Source organism: Leptonychotes weddellii, chromosome 13, assembly GCF_054177405.1.
Source record: "Leptonychotes weddellii isolate Sample4059 chromosome 13, ASM5417740v2, whole genome shotgun sequence".
Classification (NCBI taxonomy): Eukaryota; Metazoa; Chordata; class Mammalia; order Carnivora; family Phocidae; genus Leptonychotes; species Leptonychotes weddellii.
In genome coordinates, this window is record NC_138381.1 from 312,455 (window position 1) to 327,476 (window position 15,022).

The following is a 15,022-nucleotide window of genomic DNA, read 5'->3' on the forward strand; positions in this document are numbered from 1 at the left end:
ATGTGCTTTTCTCTGACCATAAAGCAAACATCTTTTCCTGTGTTTTGACCTTTGCTTATCTCCTTTTAATTCCTGTTTTACATTCTTAGCCCTCCTTTGTACTGAGGTTCTATTATTTTCTTATTAATTCATTGGGATTTCCTGTATATTAAGGATATTAGCCCTTTATCATATATGTTGCAGTTTTATTCTTACATTTCAGTTTCACTATTTAAATTTGGGTGGGAAGAGGCTTCTATTAGTTTTTAATTTTAATTTTTTCAGACATTTCCTTTCCTTGATAGTTTCTGGCTTTCCTACCAAACCTAGAGAGATTTGCTCATGAGACCAGCCATGAATTCTGCCTTAGCCCCCAGGACGGGCACGGGGGTCTGCGCAGTGTCTCCCGCCACCGTAAGAAAAGCCCGGGGTAGCTTCATAAAGGAAGAGCCAGCAGAGGTCTCTAGCAACCGCCGGCAAGACCCAAATGCAGGCGAGCCCTGCTGATGCCTCGTGCGCAGACCCAGCCACATGCCAAGCCATAGAGCCACCTGCCAGAAAGGGGCAGACTAATCCACCAGGGCTTGGCATAGTTTGGTACACAGGAAAAGATAACTGATACAGCGCTGCACATCTCTTGTACTCTTCTTTCCTTATTCTCCAGAATTCATGGGCCAGTATTCGGTTTATAAGATTATTTTGTTAGGTTCTAAAACCCCCATTGGGATTTTATTGAGAATGTAATAAATTTACATATTAATTTGGGGAGTAATTTTCTCATTCAAGAACATGATGGGTCTGTCCCTCCTTATTTAGCATTTTTATGTCATTCAGTAGAGCTACATTGTTTTTTTTTCTTTTATAGACATCGAACCTTTCTTGCTAAGATTATTCCTAGACATTTTATGTTTTTGTCATTACAGTGACCAGAAGAGATTTTCCATTTGCTATTACTGACAATATATAGAAAAGTGACTGATTTTTGCATATCTATTTTGAAGCCACCTCTCTTAACAAACTCATTTATTTATAATAACTTTTTAGCTAATTCTCTTGGGTTTTCATTTGATCTCCAAATAATGCAGTAAATTAGATAATCAGTATAGAACACATACAAAAGTCTCCCACTTGGTGACTGGGGAGGGCCACATAGCCCGGTGGACCCACACACATCTCTGGCGTGTGCAGCCTGAATGGGGCTGGATGCAGAGGGTCTGCTACTCCCCTCTGTCCAACTGTTCCCGAAATGCGCATGGTCTCAGGGCAGCACTTCTGCTTCCGTGGGGCTGTCCACGCATCTACACCCATCGTTTTATCACTTAGAATTTTATGTGTCAAAAGGACATTTATGTTTATTTTACCATTCATATTTTATATTTTTTTAAATGAAGAACTTGTTTATGCCAATTTTACTAAAAGCTTATTAGAAATAAATGCTAAATTGTGAGTCATGCTTCTGTGGTTTTTCTTCTGTCACCTGCGAACAAGATGCAGTACACAGACAGAACCCCCACTCCTCAGCCGGGCGACGGGGAGGATTCAGGTTTTGGGGAGCCAGGGGTGAGCAGCACCCACAGGTGATCTCAAGGAACCGAGCTGCATGCGGATGACAGGCCACGAGAGGTCAGGAGCACGCAGCCTGGGCCTCACCCCTACGGTGTGCCACGTCCTGCAGCCCTCAGAGCCCCTGGGGGGCTGTGACCCGGAACACGACCTGTGGCCGATTCTGTGTGGGTCTGGGCATGGCTGTGTGGTTCACCTGCCGCGTGCACAGTCTGCCTCTTTCCTGGCTAACCCCCCCTTCCAGACGCCAAGGCTGGTCCCTGGGCAAGGATGGGGGCACCTCTGCTTCCACTACCCACCCTTACTTTACAGGGATCACTCATAGCTTTCCAGTCGAAAGCTAGAACTCGACAGCACCCAGGAGGGTCCACCGTGTGCTGTGTTCACTGCGGATGCAAAAACCCCTCTTCACTGGGGGCTCCTGGTCGTGAGTGAGGCACAGCCAGATGCCACACTTCAGGCAGGACCCAATGCCCGTGGTAATAAAATAGGTGCATAAAAAGACACTGCAGATGATGGGGACAGTGTGGGAAGGCTTGTGCGGAGGGAGCCGTGCAGGGCTGGAGGGGAGAGCAGCAGGAACCCCATGGAGAGGACACCTCGGGCACAGGAGGCAATGGGAGCAAAGGACGGAAGGGAAGGGGGGTAGGAGGATGGAGGCTGAGTGTGGGGCTGACGAGGGCCAGCAGGGGGAGGACACAGTGGACAGGGGAGGACACAGTGGACAGGGGAGGATGCAGCCTGCAGGGGAGGATGCAGTGGGCAGGACAGCCTGCAGGGGAGGATGCAGCAGGCAGGGGAGGATGTAGCCTGCAGGGGAGGACGCAGCGGGCAGGGGAGGACGCAGTGGGTAGGGGAGGACACAGCGGGCAGGGGGAGGATGCAGCCTGCAGGGGAGGATGCGCGGGCAGGGGGAGGACACAGTGGGCAGGGGAGGACGCAGCGGGCAGGGGAGGACGCAGCGGGCAGGGAGAGGACGCAGCGGGCAGGGGAGGATGCAGCCTGCAGGGGAGGATGCAGCGGGCAGGGGAGGACGCAGCAGGCAGGGGAGGCCCCGGCTGGGGCCCTCACGCGGTGGGGGCTGGCAGCAGGTCCCCTCCTGCGGAGCGTCTGTGAGCGCTCTGGGCAACCAGCAGTAAGGCACAGAGATGAAGAGCAAGGCAACAGCCCGGTGAATGGGGCGAAGAAGAAAGTCCTCAGAAGAATAAGCAGCAAGTGAAGATGTGAGAAGGTGTTAGCCTCCTACTGACTGAGTTTCAAAAGCCAGGAGACGGCTTTCTTAAGAGTCAGGCAAACTGTTACAAGGACACGGCCTGCTCTTCCGGGGACACGGTGGTGATGTGCTCACGTGGATGGCACGGCCTCCTCTGGGCATCAGGAGGGGGCCTGGTGATGCCGCAGTGCGCTGGGTGGGCGTACGCCAGGAAATAGTCCGTGAGCGAGAGTGTTCACCCGGTGGGGCTCACTGCAGCAAAGAACGGCAAACAAAGTGCGAGGAGGGAATACTTCAAGTTAGAAAACAGCACGTCTGTTGGACGCCGCGCTGTGTCTGGAGACGGCACGACGCTTTACGATGTCACGGAGAGGCACGACCAGGCAAGACAGGACGGCGTCTCCTGCTCTCCGTAAAGAGCAGGTGTTATGCTCACGGTCAGGAGGACACTTCTGAAGATGGGCATGGTCTCTGGGCTGGGTGGGGGCAGAGGGGCGGGGGCTCAGGGACCTAGGGCTGCAGTGACACCTGTCGGGAGGCAGGTGGGGGAGGCATCGGGCAGACCCCGTCCCTGGACAGGACCTGAGGCTTGGCGGCTGCATAGCACACCGAGGCCACAAACCAGTCCTCAGGGAAGCACCCGGCTTACTCCTCCAGATGGACATCTCCAGGCCGGCTCAGAAAGCAGCACCTCTCCCACCCCTGTGAGTCTTCCCTGGAAATCCTGCAGAGCCCAGCCGGTGTGGGTCATCGCCTGCTCCCATAGGAGAGCCCAGGAGCCTCCAATGTACGGATTTCACAATGTATTTCCTGCCCACGTCCTAACTCCAAACCCTTACCAGACTATTCACACGTGCCGGTAAATTAATACTTTTGGTAACAGAAACGCACAAGCTCGTTTGGGAATAGCCAGTTTGCTGAGCTAGAATAGTTAATGTCTTATTATTAAAAACAACCCTTCATGTCAGACTGAATATTTCAGACTTAAGTGGAACCTAAAATCTGAATTCTCAGGTCTCTTCCCCCAGTCAGGGTGGTGCCTGATGGATCTGTGCTTGGATGAATTGAGGTCCCTTAAAAATACTGCTTGTAAGTCAAAATAGTTCAATCCTATGAGGGAAATGCTGGGGAGGCAATGGGATTATACACACCTGGAAAGATCTATTTCCACTTATTTCTGATAAACACTATTCTCACAGCTGCTTGCATGCTGGTGGCTGCAGGGGGAAAGAAGGGACAGACGGACCCCTTCAGTATGTGCTCACAATAAAGCGAAGAATGAAGCCCACCTTCTCCCTCTCAGGCGGAGCCTTCTCAGGGTGCTGGGTGTGCGTGTGTGTGTGCATGCACGCGTGTGCATATGTGTGCACGTGTGTACATGTGTATGTGTGCGGGAGCGTGCGCATGCATGCGTGTGTGCGTGCGTGTGCCTGTGTGTGCGTGTGTGCATGCGTGTGTGCCAGTGTGTGCATGCATGCGTGTGTGCATGTGTATGCCTGTGTGTGTGCACTCATGCATGTGTGCATGCATATGCGTGCATGTGTGTATGCATGCATCTGTGCGCATGCATGTGCGTGCATGTGCCTGTGTGTGTCTGTATGTGCGTGTGTGCATGCATGTGTGCGCGTGTGTGGGGGGGGCGGCCACTCGTCTGCAGGCTGGAGGGGGTCCTGCTCGAACTGCATGCCGGGCTGCCAGCAGTCCCACGGGCCCCCCCAGGGGCTAGGAGGGAGGGTGAGGACGCTTCTCCTGCCCAGCGCTTCCCTGGCCACCATGCAGTCTCAACCCCACTGAGCACTCCATGGGGAGGGAGAAGTGGGGGCCACATCCTGCGCAACACAGTCCCTGCTGATTGCCACACGAGGTTGGCATCTGACTCTAACGGCCTCTTTGGATTGGTGCTCCCTGCCACACTGTAGACTGTTTACAGAAACCAGCTTTCGGAGAAGAACACACGTGGCCTCTGCCCTCAGCCCTCCTGACCGCCTCTCCCCGTCTGGCATGTCCTGCACGAGTATCAGCATCCTCCTCGTGCACAAAAAGGTAAAAAGAGCTGCCATTTATTTAATTGTGTGTGCAAAGCACCATCCGAAGTATTACATGAATTATTCAGTTTATTCTCAACAGCTTTGAAGTATCTGCATTTACGAGATGAGGTAGCAGGGCTCGAAAAGCAGACAGGAGTGTTTCAAGGAGGTCCTACAGGAGCTGGGCACTGGGCCTTGCTCCGCGTGCAGCATCTGAGAACTTAACAAATACCCAGTTTTGTCCCTTCAATGCCCCTGGATAGAGGATGGCAAAAAGAACCTGGGGACAGGGTCTCAGTTCTGCACCAAAGGGCTTGGAAGTCACCACTCCATCCTAACAAAAGCTGAACAGACTGAAAAATCAGCAGCTCTTCTCAAATCTGTGAGAGGGGACGATGCAGCAAACTGCTGACCCCAAGATCGGAGAGGCCGCGGATGCAGGAGCCCCGCCTACGGGAGCCCACAATCCAAACTGCCCCAGGAACCAGCACCGGGGCAGAAGAACCCAAACTGTGATTGCTAAATTGCTGGACGCTCGGTTTGGACAAGTCTGAGAGTTAAAGCTCCAGAGGGTCCAGCCATACGGTGGCCCCAACCTATGCTCAGATTTACCTCTGGGAGCTTGACCATGACCTCACAGAAGCTATGCAGATGGCAAAAAGCAGAGGACAGGATGCTTCAAGTTACGTGTCATCACGGAAAGGCAAATTTACTTTTTAAAAAAGATTTATTTATTTGAGAGACAGAGAAGAGAGCGAGTGAGCGTGCATGTGGGCTGGGGGGAAGGGGCAGAGGCAGAGAGAATCCCAAGCAGACTCCCTGCTGAGCATGGAGCCCAACCTGTGGCTCAATTCCACGACCTTGAGCGGAAACTGAGAGTTGGACGCTCAACCGACTGTGCCAACCCTGTGCCCCTTCAGTGAAATGCAAATTAAAGCAATGAGATCCCACTACACACCTACTAGAATGACCAAAATCCAAAATACCGACAACACCCAATTCTGGAGAGGATGCGAAACAAGAGAAACTGTTATCTATTGCAGTGAGAATGCAAAATGGGGCAGCCACTTTGAAGACTGTTTGTGGTTTTTTACAAAACCAAATGTACTCTTATCATTCGATCTCACAATCATGCTCCTAATTATTTATTCAAATGAACTAAAAACTTACATCTGCACAAAAGCCTGCACACTGTAATTACACCAGCATCATTCAGAATTGCCAAAACTTGGAAGCAACCACAGTAACCTTCGGTAGGTGATGATGAACTGTGGTCCATCCAGACAGCGGAACAGTATTCAGTGGTAAAAAGGAACATGTCATCAAGCCAAGAGAAGACACAGGAACCTTGAGTGCACATCACCTGGTAGGAGAAGCCAGTCTGAAAAGGCTGTGTCCTGTGTGACCCCAAGCACATGGTGTTCTGGGAAAGGCAGAACCATGGAGACGGTGCAGACCCATGGTGGCTGGGAGCTGGCGGAGGGATGGATAGGTGGACCACATGATTTTTAGGGCAATGAAGCCACTCTGTAAGGTGCCATCATGGTAGACACGTCATTGCACATTTGTCCAAACCCACAGAGCGTACACCACCAAGAGTGAGCCCTAATGTCAGTTGTGGGCTCTGGTTGATGATGATGAGTCCACGTAGGTTCATCAACAGTGACAAATGCACCACTCTGATGATGGCGGAGACTGTGCGTGTCAGGGCAGGGGTCTACAGGAAGTCTCTGGACTTTCAATCTTTCTGTGAACCTGAAACTGCTCTAAAAACTGATCTTAAAAACAGAATCTTGTAGCCTCTATTCTAGGCATTTTGAGTACAAATCTTTTTTTTTTTTTTTTCAGACTGAAGCACAAAATACACCCTCCCCCATTTTTTCTCCTGCCAAATTTGTGCAGAAATGGAAGGGGGAAAGTCCTGAGCTTTATGTTCATCCCTTGGTGCTCCTGGCTGTTTCCAGAGCCTGTCAGGGCCTCACCAAAGGGTCTCTCCGACGTGGGGCCTTGGACCGCAGCTCCAGGTGGGGTGGTGGAGCCTGGGGCCTGGATGGGGAGAGAGGACCAGACACGTCCCTGAGGAGCCCGTCAGGGTGAGTGCATTCCCGGAGCACCTGTCCCGCACAGGTGCTCACCTGGCCGTTTTTAGCGGCCCTGGAAGAATGACCATCCTCATCTTACAGAAGAGGAAGGTGAACAAGAACGGCAGCCTGAACCGGGCAGGCATGAGAACCTGGCAAAACTCCACCTGTGTCGTGGGCCATACGCCCAGAGGCTCTGCCACCAGCTCTCAATGCTGTTACCAAAACGTTCCTAGTGAATTCGAGGCTGAGATCACAGTAGCAAAATTTATAACTAATTATACAGGCCTTGATTCAATCATGTGGGCTTTAAGGAGAAAAACTGACCGAGCCCAGTACCAGCCCAGTGTATGGGGAAGCCACGGCTTTGACAAGCACACCCTCCCCGAGACACCCTGTCCTCTGACAGCCCGTGTGCGTGGCCTGTCTCCACTGCCAGCCGCCAGGCAGGCGCTCAGCACCGTCCCCGCAACACCCCAGCGGCTGCCGTACAAAAGGAATGCAGCAGCTATTTGCTGGAATAAACTTTCCTGTCCCCTGGCCTCCAAACAGTTCTGAGGCCTCTCCTCGAAGCATGGAATCACCAAACAGATGTCTCCCTGCAACGTCTGGCAACAGCCAACATCCGGGCATGGCCGTGGCCTCTCCCGGCCACCTTGAGTGAGCTGGGGCCCAGGGACATGTCACTTTGTGGCTGTGGGGGCCTCGTTCACTCCAGATCCACAGGAGAGTCCTGAGGATCCCGCAGTAATTAGGGTACATGCTCACATGGGGCCTCCATGTGGCACGGGGAGGGGTAGCGACGTGCTGTCCTGCCCTTCCCACAGCCTCCTGCAACCCCGAAGGTGAAGGCCACAAATGGCCTCTGGCTCAGGGCTCCTACAGCAACGTGGAGCGGGAGCTTGGAGATGACCTCAGCCGGGGGCCTGGAGTCTCCATTGTAAATGGCGGTGACCCCACCTCACTCCGTGGGGGCACAGACCCCATGCTCCGTCCGAGCACCTGGTGTTAGAACATCAACTCATCTGCTGCGTGGAGCCCCTCCCGTGTGGCCACAAAGCGGTGGGGATACTGCTGGGTTATCATTCCTGCGGTTATTTCTTCTAGGAGCCAAGGGAAAGTGAGGTGTGCCCTGGGCATGTTCTGGATTAGGAAGTACTTTTTGGCGATCAGAGAATTCAGTGTACCTTTTTGTGGCCATAGATGTTTACATTGGTAACATTTGTCCCTGCCGATGAGCTGGGACCACTGAGCAGACGGCCCTAAGGCCTCCCATGAGGACATCTGGGGGTCATGATGCCACCAAGACACCTATGGCCCAGGTGCTGGGATGGGCCCCACTCACGGCGGGCGCACTGGGGGAGCCAGCGATGAGGCGCAGGCCGTCTGGGACCAGGCAGGTGGGTCCTGCAGGTGGGGGCGAAGAAGCCGGCAGCCATGGGCCTGTGAGGACACAGGGTGCAGTGGGGAGGGAACTGGGTGTGCCCTGAGATGCCCGGAAGCAGGGAGGCAGCCTCTTTGTTAGGTTCTAGAGAGCTGTTGGAGACACATGGCAAGTGGGCTGCCCACAGATAATTTCGGATTGGAGTGTGTTCCACAAGTGTTCTGGGCGGCTCTGTCTTCCAGTTACAGACACACGCGCCTGACGACCCAGTCTCCACTCCTTACACATGGATCGTCACCTCCTGAGCGAGATCACAGTTCCTTCCTGGAGACTCTGCAGGGCGCAGGTCTGACTCCACGGCGCTGAGCTACCACTTTTCATGGTTTTTGGGCCTGGATGCCCTCTCAGGAGGGGGGATTCCTCATTGAAGGAAGAGACATCTTAGGATTGCTCAGTCTGCGATTGTGAGCACAGCACACAGGCCAGGCCGGGAGAACAGTGCTTCCGGTCCCCTGGGGACGGTGCTGGATCAGGGCCCGATGTCATCTGTGTCCCCGGGAGAGAGAGGCCTGAGAGCTGGAGGCAGAGGAAGGAGCCCCTGAGGAGGGCCGAACAGCACGGACCAGGAGCTCGCCTGCCCTGACCGCCAGACGGCTGGAAGGCTAGAAGGAAGAGGACCGTGCCCTCCCCGGGGTCTCAGCAGGCCCGGGGCCAGGACTGTGCGGAGAGACACGTGGGAGCACAGGGAACACAGTGGGAGGCACGTGGGAGACACAGGGAACACAGTGACCCATGATGGAGCTCCTGCGATCGGCCTAACCATGCACACTGTCACCCTCAGAATGACAGGTTTTCGTGGCCTGGGCTCAGCCCTAAGGGCGGCTCCAGCCCCAGGGCCCCACACAGAAGGAGCCAGAAAAGGGGCCCTCGGGTTCCTGTGGGCCTGGCTGCACTCACAGCCCTGGGGGTCAGGTGGGGCACACACTGGGGTCCTCTGCACCACCATCTGGACACTCGGGGGCCTGCAGATGCCCCCTCCCCGGCCCTCCTCATCTTAGAGGGACAGAGCAGAAGGCAGGAATGAGTAAGGAGGGGACTGTGCATCCCTTACAGCCTTTCTGGGAGAAGCCCCTCCAAGCTCCCCCGGGGTGCGGTGGGAGAGCTAAGCCTGGGGAAGGACACCTCCTGGCCCAGGGTCCTCGCTGTGTTGTGAGGTGGTGCCTGTGATCCTGGGCATCAGAGCCCGGCTTCAGGTTTGGTTTGCCTGGGGCACAGGCTCCAGGCCCCGCCCACCCGGTTCCAGGCCTCGCCCACCCCGCGCTTCAGGCCCCGCCCACCCCGCGCTCCAGGCTCGGGCTGTCCAGGTGTGACTAGCTCGCGCGGGCAGCAGCTTGTTCCAGAAGAGGGTGCGCATCGTCCGTGGACTGAGCCCCAGGGTGAGCAAAGGGACACTCGAGGGGACTGGAGACCAGGAAACCAGAACCTATTCTGTGTTAGGACAGCTGCAGAACCAGGTGCACCTGGCGATAATGCAGCGTGGAGTGTCCACGTGTCCCGGGCAGCACCTCCAGACCCTCAGCCTCAGGGGGTGCTCGTCCTACAACTCCTCCAAGAAGCAGCTTCCGCCGTGGGCTTCCTTCAGCTCGGCCAGGGCCTGGGACCCCGCTCACTCCCTCACAGAGGTATCGTATGGGCCAGCCCCAGGAACCACACACAGCCGGCCCTTCTCCTCCAGTCCTTTTAATACTGGAGGAAAAGGATGGTCTGTCTCCTCCACGCTTCTCTGTGCCAACACACAAAAGTAACTGTGGACACCAGAACTGCCAGAGAGGAAACAGACAGCTGACCGAGGGAGCTACTTCAGCTCACTTCGGGTTCTCCAGGACACACCCTGCTCCCCCAAGACGCTTCTCCAGAAGACACTGGGTGCTTTAGTTGGAACGCCCACCTGAGTGTGGTGCAGGAGAAGCAGGTGTGCTCGTCACTGTGAAGGCCCACGAACGTCAGAACCAGCGGCCCAGCGGCCTGCCAACCCACACCTCGGAGGACTCAGTTGGGAGCCTTCAGAAAGAGACTTAAACTTTAAAAAGAAGTCTTTTAGCCACTTATTTAAAAATCAGAAATCACATACAGAAAATATTTTAGCCCTGTGACTCTCAAGTTAAATTCTACTGGAAAAACCCCAACAAGAAAATACTAAAAGGCTCTCAAGTTTCTCTCTTCCCCTCTACCCTCCACTCCGTCTGCCTCGTGCCTGGAAAGAGTCAATGGTGAGGCCACTTCGGAAAACAGTAAGGAGGTTTCCCAGAAAAGTAACCATAGAATTACCATTCAATTCAGCAAGTCTACTCCTGGATGTTTACCCAAAATAATGGAGAGCAAGGACTCAAGCAGGTGTTTTTACATGAAAGTTCACGGCAGCATTATGCACCACGGCCCAAAGGTGTTAGCAACCCAAGTGTCCGTAGATAGATGGACAAATAAGCAAAATGTGGTGTATACTTAACAATGAAATACTACTCAGCCTTAAAAAGGAACGAAATTCTGGCTCCTGCTACAACATGGATGAACCTTAAGGACATTATGCTCAGTGAAATAAGTCAGTGGCCAAACATAAATACAGTAGGATTCCACTTATGTGAGGTTCTTAAAGGAGTCACAATCATAAAGACAGAAAGTAGATGGTGGGTGCCCGGAGCTGGGGACGGGGGGTCATGTTTAATGGGGACAGAGTTACAGTTTGGGGAAGATGAAAAGTTCTGGATATGGATGGTGGGGATAATTGCACAACGTGAATGTATTTAATACCACTCAACAGCACACTTTACAATGGTTAAGATATTGGTAAATTCTGTGTATATTTTACCTAAAAAGCTGATGAGCGACATTTACTCTCTCTTCAGCGCCTGCCACGTGCAGTGGGTCGAGTGCTCCACAGGCGTCTCTCACCAGGCAATGGGCAGCACACGGACATACCTCCACCATGTGCTCACGGACACTGGGATTATTCCTCTGTAATCCCAGAACTGACGGGACGAGATGGTACCTGGCCAGTGTGAAGTGATGTTTCGGGAAGTGGGGAGGAGGGGGCTGATGAATATGAACATGGGGGCCAGTGGGCACTCGGAGGACTCCACAATGGCCAGCTTGACTCCTGAGAGGATGTCAGGAATCGAGACAACCCTAACTTCTCCGGTGTCCTGATGCTTAAATACATGATTCCCCTCCTGCGTACTGCCCGGAGTTATTGCCATTTAGAAAATCCAAACACAGCAAGTACCTTTTTGAAGCAGAATCTGAAACTTGAGCTAAGTTAAGGCACCTTGAAGGAACAGCTCAGGAATCAGACACCCAACGGCAAAGGGAACCAATTTCCTAAAATTTACATTTAAATTTAATCTGCAGTCAGGGTTGCCATGCTCTCGGTCAGCCAGCTAATAGCTAATGTTTCAGCAGGACGTTTCCCTTCAGCTCTTCACTGTGTCTCTCGAAAAGGGGTGACCCCACCACGTGTGCTCCAGGCTGACCTCCTGACCTCTGAAGGGCTCTGAGGCTTTGATCTCGAGCTCACTGCCCGAGGAAGGGGTTCCGGAGCCTTGGCCCAGCCCCTGAAATGGGGGAACAGGGAACTGTGGAGGGATTATGCCCCCCCACCCAAGGAGGAAATGCAGGGCAATACTCGACTCTGTCCTCCAAATACCGCAGGACCCTCTGTTTTCCAGCCCTGCTGCCCCAGACGGCACACACTCCAGGCCTTTCCTGAATGGTCTCTGGATTTTCCACGGTGTGCTCAGTGCATAAAGGCTGATACGAGCTGGGTAACATCCGAACCTGGCAGCATTTCTAGCCACATGTGCTGGCATTCTCACAGACGAAACAGGGGCAGAGAATCTACCATTTGCTAGAAATGCGCCCAGCACCTCAACAGAGTCAACCCTGGGTTTGCCCGAGCAGACACCTGGCCTGGCTCCAGTGTCCTGCAAGAATGTGAGGCCGTGTCCGCTTGGTTCAAGACCACAGGACTAGAGATTAAAGCTCACAACTCTCCAGACCTTCATGATATTGAATGTTTAGCTGCAAGTGGTCCACGCTCTGAAGGCCGAACTACTGGAGAGGTTCAGGGAAGGCCTGCTGACCAGAGGGAGACAGCCTCACTGAGTTCTTGCAGCTGTCTCATCAGTGCACAGCCGCGGGTCTGATGTGTGCGCCTCCTGGAGAAGGCGCACTCTGGGTGCTCTTGACCAGGGCAGGGGACGGTGGGTCCAGCGCCTGCAGTCAGCCCCCATCGGGGAGGGTGTCAGGGACCAGCACTCAGCTTGCTCTCCCTTGGCCTAGCTGCCTCCAGGCCCCCGCTGTCCCCAACCTCTGTCCTGGCCACAACCAACCCAGCGGGGAGCCAGCAGCCGCTCCCCAGGCCCAGCTCCGCACCCCCCACCCCCCGCCCATCCAAGTCTGCCCACCACCCCTCCCCCACCTCCCTGCCCGGTCTCGCCCCCATCGCCATCCCCCAGCCGGTCGGGGCCGCCCGTCTCACCCGCTCCTCCTCCGCGCGGATGTCCGGCATGGTGCTCAGGCAGAGGCCGACCGCCGTGGCAGCCACGAAGGCGACGGACACGCAGGCGAAGAGCTTGCCGGCGGGTCCGGAGCGCGGGTCGTCCAGCAGGTCCCGCAGGCGCCGGCCAGGCCGCGCGTCCCCAGGGCTCCCCCGCGGCCCCGCGTGCGCCTCGGCCGCCTCCTCCTCGCGGCGGCGCAGACGGCGCAGGCAGCAGCGCTCCAGGCGCGCCTCGTCGATGCCCCAGTAGGCCAGCTCGTCGCGGAAGGCCAGCGCGCACGGGCCGCGCAGCAGCCGCAGCTTGCCGGCGCGCAGCAGCGCCACGATGGCGCGGAAGGCGCACGGGCTGCGGTCGAAGAAGAACTCGTCGCGGCCCGCGTCGTAGTCGTCGCACACGCGCAGGACCTCGTCGCGGCCGCGGCAGGCCCGCAGGCGCTCGAGGCGCGCGAGGGGACAGCGCGCCAGCGCCGCCCAGGCCAGGCGCACCCTGCAGCCGCCCACGTTGATGATGACGACGCGCCGGCCGCCCGCGGGCTCGGGGCGCAGCACCATGGCCGCCGGCGCCCGGCCGGGCTCAGGACGCAGCGCCTGCAAGGGAACAGAGGCGTCAGGCCGCGCAGGGGACCGGCCTGGGAAGGAGCCCAGTTGTCCCGCGTCCACAGGGGACCCCCGGAGCCGACCCCTTCAGCGCCCGCAGGCCCGCTTGGGTAGTGCCCTGGCTTCAATTCACGTCGCGGGGACCAGGGCAGTGGCCAAGGGACAGCTGCCCTGGCGATGCCCCACGGGGATCCCGGCCAGGCTCATCTGCTCCTCGAGTAAAGGTCAAGGGGGAAAGACTGGGAATTAGTTTTCATCAAGCTGTGGGGCAGTGTGCACTTGGACTTTGGAAAGCCAAGCTGGTTGCTGGATGGGAGAGAGAAAGTGATCAAGGCTGAATCTTGTGTGTACTCCTGCCTGTAGTCAGTAAGCACTGAATGAACATCCGTGTGTCAGACACCTGACACGGAGGACGTGGCTCCTTGGAATTCCAGTTTGGGGGACAGAGACAGCCCAGCACCCCCAACTGCAAGGTGAGGTCTCTGAGAAAGAAGCCGGTGCTCGGGAGGGCACTCAGAAAGGTCCAAGACAACGAGGGGGGCCTCTCAGAAGCAAAAAGTTGGGGAAAATGTGAAAGTTGTGTTGAAGGAGCGAGATCTCACTTATTTGAAAGCAATCATCATTTAGGTCACGGAAACTTGCTGCCAAGATTTCCTGCTGCTTCCTCAAATCGAAGACTCTGAGGGATTCAAGGCTCTGAGAGTTCCAGCTCATGCAACCCCCCAGGCTCACAGACTGAACCCCCTTCATGGGGTAGTAACACATCTGAACTTGAAACGGCAGGAAGCAGCAAAAGGAAACCTTGTGGGGGCGGCGTGTGGCACTCACAGGGACGCCTCCCAGAGTCCCTGGAGCAAGGCTGACTGGTGAGGACCAGCGGCTGCAGTTCCCGGGGAGGCTCAGAAGGTGCCACGCCCCAGAGGGAAAGCACCACACGCCGCCCTCTCTCCTGGAACTGCAGAAATCAAAGATGGGACAGCAGTTTCTGCTGGGAATACAAGCGTCAGGTTTCACCACGAGGGACAGAGAAACCCAGCTTATATGACACACATGTGGGAAAGCCTGCTGGGCTGCAGAGGGCTTTGATCCCTCCCCCTTTCACACCCCCTTGGAGTCATGTACTAAATTTGTGGAACAGGATGATGGACTCCTTGTGTAGCTAAATCAAATGTGTGCTTCAAATTCTCTGTAGGTGGGTGAATAATCATTAAAAGAACTGCATAATCAGCTAGACCCTGGAACTTTTGCAAACAGTTTTCTTCCTCCAGAATATACATTTAGAAATATAACTATAAATCATCCCTCACTTTAAAAGTGTTCTAAAGTCAACTTCTTGCTGACTTAAGAGACCACATTGTCACTTCCAAGCACCTTAAACACATCCCCCATTCCCAACATGGAACACAACAGACATCTAAGGGCTGCTGATTTTAAGAGGACTTACAGCTCAATAGAAAAACGGGCAAAAGTCACAAAGCTTACAGGAAAGGAAAAAATAGCCTTCAAGCATATGACAAGATATTCAGCTTCATTCATAATAGCAAAGAGACCTGTCATATCACCACAAGGTGGCGAACGGGGACAGATGAAGAAGTCTGATCCCTCTATTGTCAGGGGTGTGGGCTC

The 15,022-nt window shown here is 54.9% G+C and overlaps 1 protein-coding gene across 1 annotated transcript in view; it reads right to left on the reverse strand.

Moving 5' to 3' along the window:
- KCNG2 (potassium voltage-gated channel modifier subfamily G member 2) overlaps positions 1-15,022 on the reverse strand; it is a 44,191-nt gene that overhangs the window by 15,696 nt on the left and 13,473 nt on the right. Inside the window, exon 2 of the mRNA XM_081800984.1 lies at positions 12,782-13,387. Coding sequence (XP_081657110.1) covers positions 12,782-13,351 — 570 coding nt within the window. The 5' untranslated portion in view covers positions 13,352-13,387. The remainder of the gene's footprint in view (positions 1-12,781; positions 13,388-15,022) is intronic.